General features: G+C 40.0%; 2 protein-coding genes across 2 annotated transcripts in view; both read right to left on the bottom strand.

Annotated features, from left to right (window-relative positions):
• The window catches only part of LOC109126813 (rho GTPase-activating protein REN1-like), a 3498-nt gene extending 2765 nt beyond the window's left edge, over positions 1–733 (bottom strand). Inside the window, exons 1-4 of the mRNA XM_019230681.1 lie at positions 711–733; positions 547–610; positions 323–457; positions 21–188 (exon numbers count right to left, since the gene is read on the bottom strand). Of these exons, the coding sequence (XP_019086226.1) occupies positions 21–188; positions 323–457; positions 547–610; positions 711–733 (390 nt within the window). The remainder of the gene's footprint in view (positions 1–20; positions 189–322; positions 458–546; positions 611–710) is intronic.
• Positions 930–3867, bottom strand: part of LOC104720140 (rho GTPase-activating protein REN1-like) — a 7365-nt gene continuing 4427 nt past the window's right edge. The window contains exons 15-20 of the mRNA XM_019230478.1: positions 2208–2441; positions 1730–2017; positions 1554–1612; positions 1370–1430; positions 1173–1256; positions 930–1076 (exon numbers count right to left, since the gene is read on the bottom strand). Coding sequence (XP_019086023.1) covers positions 930–1076; positions 1173–1256; positions 1370–1430; positions 1554–1612; positions 1730–2017; positions 2208–2441 — 873 coding nt within the window. The remainder of the gene's footprint in view (positions 1077–1172; positions 1257–1369; positions 1431–1553; positions 1613–1729; positions 2018–2207; positions 2442–3867) is intronic.

The raw sequence follows: 3867 nt of genomic DNA, 5'->3' as shown, positions 1-3867 counted from the left end.
GATCTTCCTCTGTCAAGAACATGTGCGCTTTGGATTTTGCCACTGTCTGAGTCCTTGTTCGAGTTTGACCCTGATCCTTTCTCGGTTTCCTCTGATACACGGGTTTGCCCTGAGGATGGACTGGGTTGCCCTGAAGATCTTCCTTTGTCCATGTTTTGGAGCTCGTTTGCAATCTGACTTCGCCTCTCCTTCAGGAAGTTGAGTCGCATTGTCAATTTGGAAAGTGCAGAAGTTGTTGTTGTGCTTCCCTGTTTGTTGCACTCAGCTTCTAGTTTTTGAACGATATTTGGATGAAATTTAATGGTTTCAGTATGAAACTTACCTCTCCCTTTGTGCCAGACCTCTTTGACATGCCTGCCAGCTTTGTGCTGCCACGTGACATTTCTTGTTGCGAGCTTTTGTTCCGTGAATCCTGTTGCTTCTCCGTCTCATTTTCTCTTGCAGCCGCTTGCCCATCCTGCAAAATGTTGCCCGTCTGTAGTGGATAAATACATAGGAAAGAAAACACGATTTGATAGACATATATCAGATGTTTACAATGGTTACCTTGGACGTTGACCTTTCAAAAATGTGAGTAGAGGCTGCTTCAGTATCCTTTTGTTTATCCTTCCTGTGTGACAAAGTTGAAAGAAAACTACTAATTAGCTTTTGATATGGGTTAAAAATCAAAGGTTGTGACGTTAAATGTTAATCTGTTGTGAATCCTTTACATCTTTGCATTGTGCTCTGGCATTTTCCGAGATTCTTTGCTGTTACCATGCGTGGAACCAGAGGCTTTTACGTCCTGTTGACCAAGTCTATTTTCAAGATCATCAACTTTATGTTCCAAGTTGGCAATATCAGCCTCCGCCTGAGCTACGTCTTGCAGATCTTTCTTCAACTGCAGACAGGTCTTCCAAGTTATGTACTTTTTTTAACCAGCCAAAAGATCAACTAGTTGCTAGACAAAGATGAAGAGCAACCTTTTCATCGATTGTTTCTGGAATAGGTTGATTCCCTTTTGACACGTTCAGTCCTGTTTCCAGGGCTAATTTCCTGTCTCTCTCTTGCTGCAACTGTTCTTGTAGTCTTTCCACCTAGAGGAAGGTATAACACAAATTCATAAACCTAAACATAGACACTCAATAAAACAAACTTCACATAGCTAAGATATAGTTTTATTTTACACTTACATCTTGCTCTAGAGCTTGGCGCCGCCCGTACAAAGCCTTCTTCCGTCGCTCCAAACTAGCCTGTAGAACTGCATTGTTTTTGACCTGTTCTACCAAACATGGAGGTTGTTACAGGTCATACATATTTTTAAAAATCATCACTTGCATTGCCAAACGAGGTAGCAAAGGCAAAGATACTCAAAAGGACTTATCGTGACCTCTTCTGTAATTTTGTTTTGCAGCTCCAATTTGGTTGACTCAAGTCTCTCAATGTCAGCACTGCAGAATATTAACAGTTTCAGATGAAACCCATGTAAACCACATCAATTCTAGTCCAAACAAATTTGAAGTTTTGTAAGAACCATAACGATGTAAATCATTTGTCAAGATGATAATACTTACTTGTCCTCATCCACTTCCGCTGTGAAATCAATAGATTCCATTGACAGGTTTTTCTTCCCCTGAGCACATAAAACACCAACCTTTTAGTATATGTCTGGACCCCCTTAAGAGATAGATAAAACACATAGAGAGCTGGTCCCTCGAAATAATAAAGGCAGAAGGAAAAATAAACTTACAGGGGTACGGCCCCAATGCCTTTTACTTCCTCCTGGTGCATCAGATAATGTTGACGGTTTTCGAGTGCTAGATGCCACATCTGATGTTGATGAATTCTTATCTTCAGGTTTCGAGACCTCTACAACAGCCTTTACCTCTGCATTATCAGCTCCTCTTGCCACGATTTCCTCATCCTTTTTTCCGTCATTGTGTCGTGGTAGTGAAGATCGTCTGGAGCCAGATAAAAGCTTCTTAGGCTCCCTACTTGCTTTCGGGGATTTTGATACAGGACTTAAATTATCATTTATCTGCAGAAAACAGTGCAAACACAATAGTAAGAAAGGATGAGGACCAAGGAACTTGTACCATCAATGTAAACTTTAAAATAAATTCTAGAATCCAAATATGTAACTCATTTGTAATGGAAATACTCCTTTTAATCGTAAGATTACTTTTCGGGAAATAGATTAAATATAGAAGATTAGTATATGAACGTGCCTTATGTTCATCAGGATCAATGCTGTCTGCATATTTGTCGTCTGAGGCGGCACCCTCACTGTATGATCCATCAGATTCATTTTCTAGTTCCTCTTCCTCATCTGTGTAGTCATCAGATCCCTGGGTGCCATCATAATCATCATCATCATCATACTCTTCATCATCAGATCCCTCCTCTGTCCCACTACCACTTTCTTCTGAGTCAGAGTACAAGCCCGGTGACAGGGAACCTTCCTGCAGACAGACCATTTATGAAGCTAGAAGTCAGTGGCTGAAAATAAGCACACAAGTGCAACTATGATAAGATCCGGAGTTGTCATTTCACACTGCCTCCAATGCTTTCACTATACTAATGTAATAAAGAACGGATTACTATGCAGAGAGGAAACCACTTCATCATTTATGATCATGTGACTAAGAAGGTCCTGAATCATAGAGAGAACTTGAGAAGTATAGTCTTACTCCAAATATACTTTCATATTCTTCTAATAATGTTATCACTATAGCCTGGGCATGATTCGCTGCTGCAGCTGCTTGCAGAAGTTGCATAGAACCATCACCGCCGACATCAAAATCATTTTCAATTTCACAGTCACCAGCCAGAAGGGGTCGAAGAAGTAAAGGTGCCATACAAGCTGCAACGGCGTTTGTGTTCATCCGGTTCACGGTTTTGTTAGAGGCTACAGTCTGCATCATCATCAGGATTCTGAAAGAGGACAAACAATCAGAACTAATGACAAAAGTTATTTTACCCTATAAGCATGTTAATCAGTTTCGTAAGCTAAATGTGGAAAAGAGACAACCTTTGCAATAGGCGACGATTTGGTTCAGGGAATGATTCACAGATTGCTGCCCGCATAGCATTGACTCTATTGCCACGGTCAGTACCTAGTAAAGCTACGCGTCAGAAAACTGGAAATATGATATGTTGCAAGGAGAATAGGCGAGCAAATTCCAATTTTTATTATCAATCCTGACTAAGTTCTAGATATTGTCTAATAATATGTCATTCTGTAGAAAGCAACAAAAATAACAAACACAACAAAAGTAGATATGTATGTCCAAAAAGAGATTTTCAGTCAAATTTAAGATGGAGGCATCTGATTGTCCTTAACAGTAAGCACTATAATGATCACAGTAACCCCCAAGGTAGATAAATGCTTTTGATGGAGCACCAAGGAAGAGGACACACACACACATTAAATAAAACAGAAAAAGAATGATAAACTTACGGCAAGCTTCCAGAAGGGCGTTGCAACAAGATGCAGGCACCGGAGAGGAAGGCAACTCTCTGAGAAAATACTGCACATTTATTGATACAGTTAGAGAGGTTTAAGAGTGATAGGCTAACTCAGCATTGTACTGAATAATAGCAGGTACCTTAAGGCAATCAGCAATAACATGAGCATCCTCCTCGGGACTGAAATCATTTTTTCCTGAACCAAGTGCCTACGTATTAATAACTTGCACAAAGCAGGAAAGAAACAAAAAAAGAAGAAGAATAAAATACACGTAATCGTGTACATATACTTAAAAAATCAAACCTTGCTCATATTCGCGAATCCTGTGTTCAACATCATCAACATCGGCAGCTTGTCTCAAGATTCCTTCAATCCTGACTCCTGCAGGATATTGTTGTTTTATTTCAGCTCAGAGTGAA

The sequence above is a fragment of the Camelina sativa genome, chromosome 10 (genome assembly GCF_000633955.1).
Source record: "Camelina sativa cultivar DH55 chromosome 10, Cs, whole genome shotgun sequence".
NCBI lineage: Eukaryota > Viridiplantae > Streptophyta > Magnoliopsida > Brassicales > Brassicaceae > Camelina > Camelina sativa.
The sequence above is the reverse complement of the archived record's forward strand: the minus strand, read 5'-3'. Positions and strand labels throughout refer to the sequence as shown.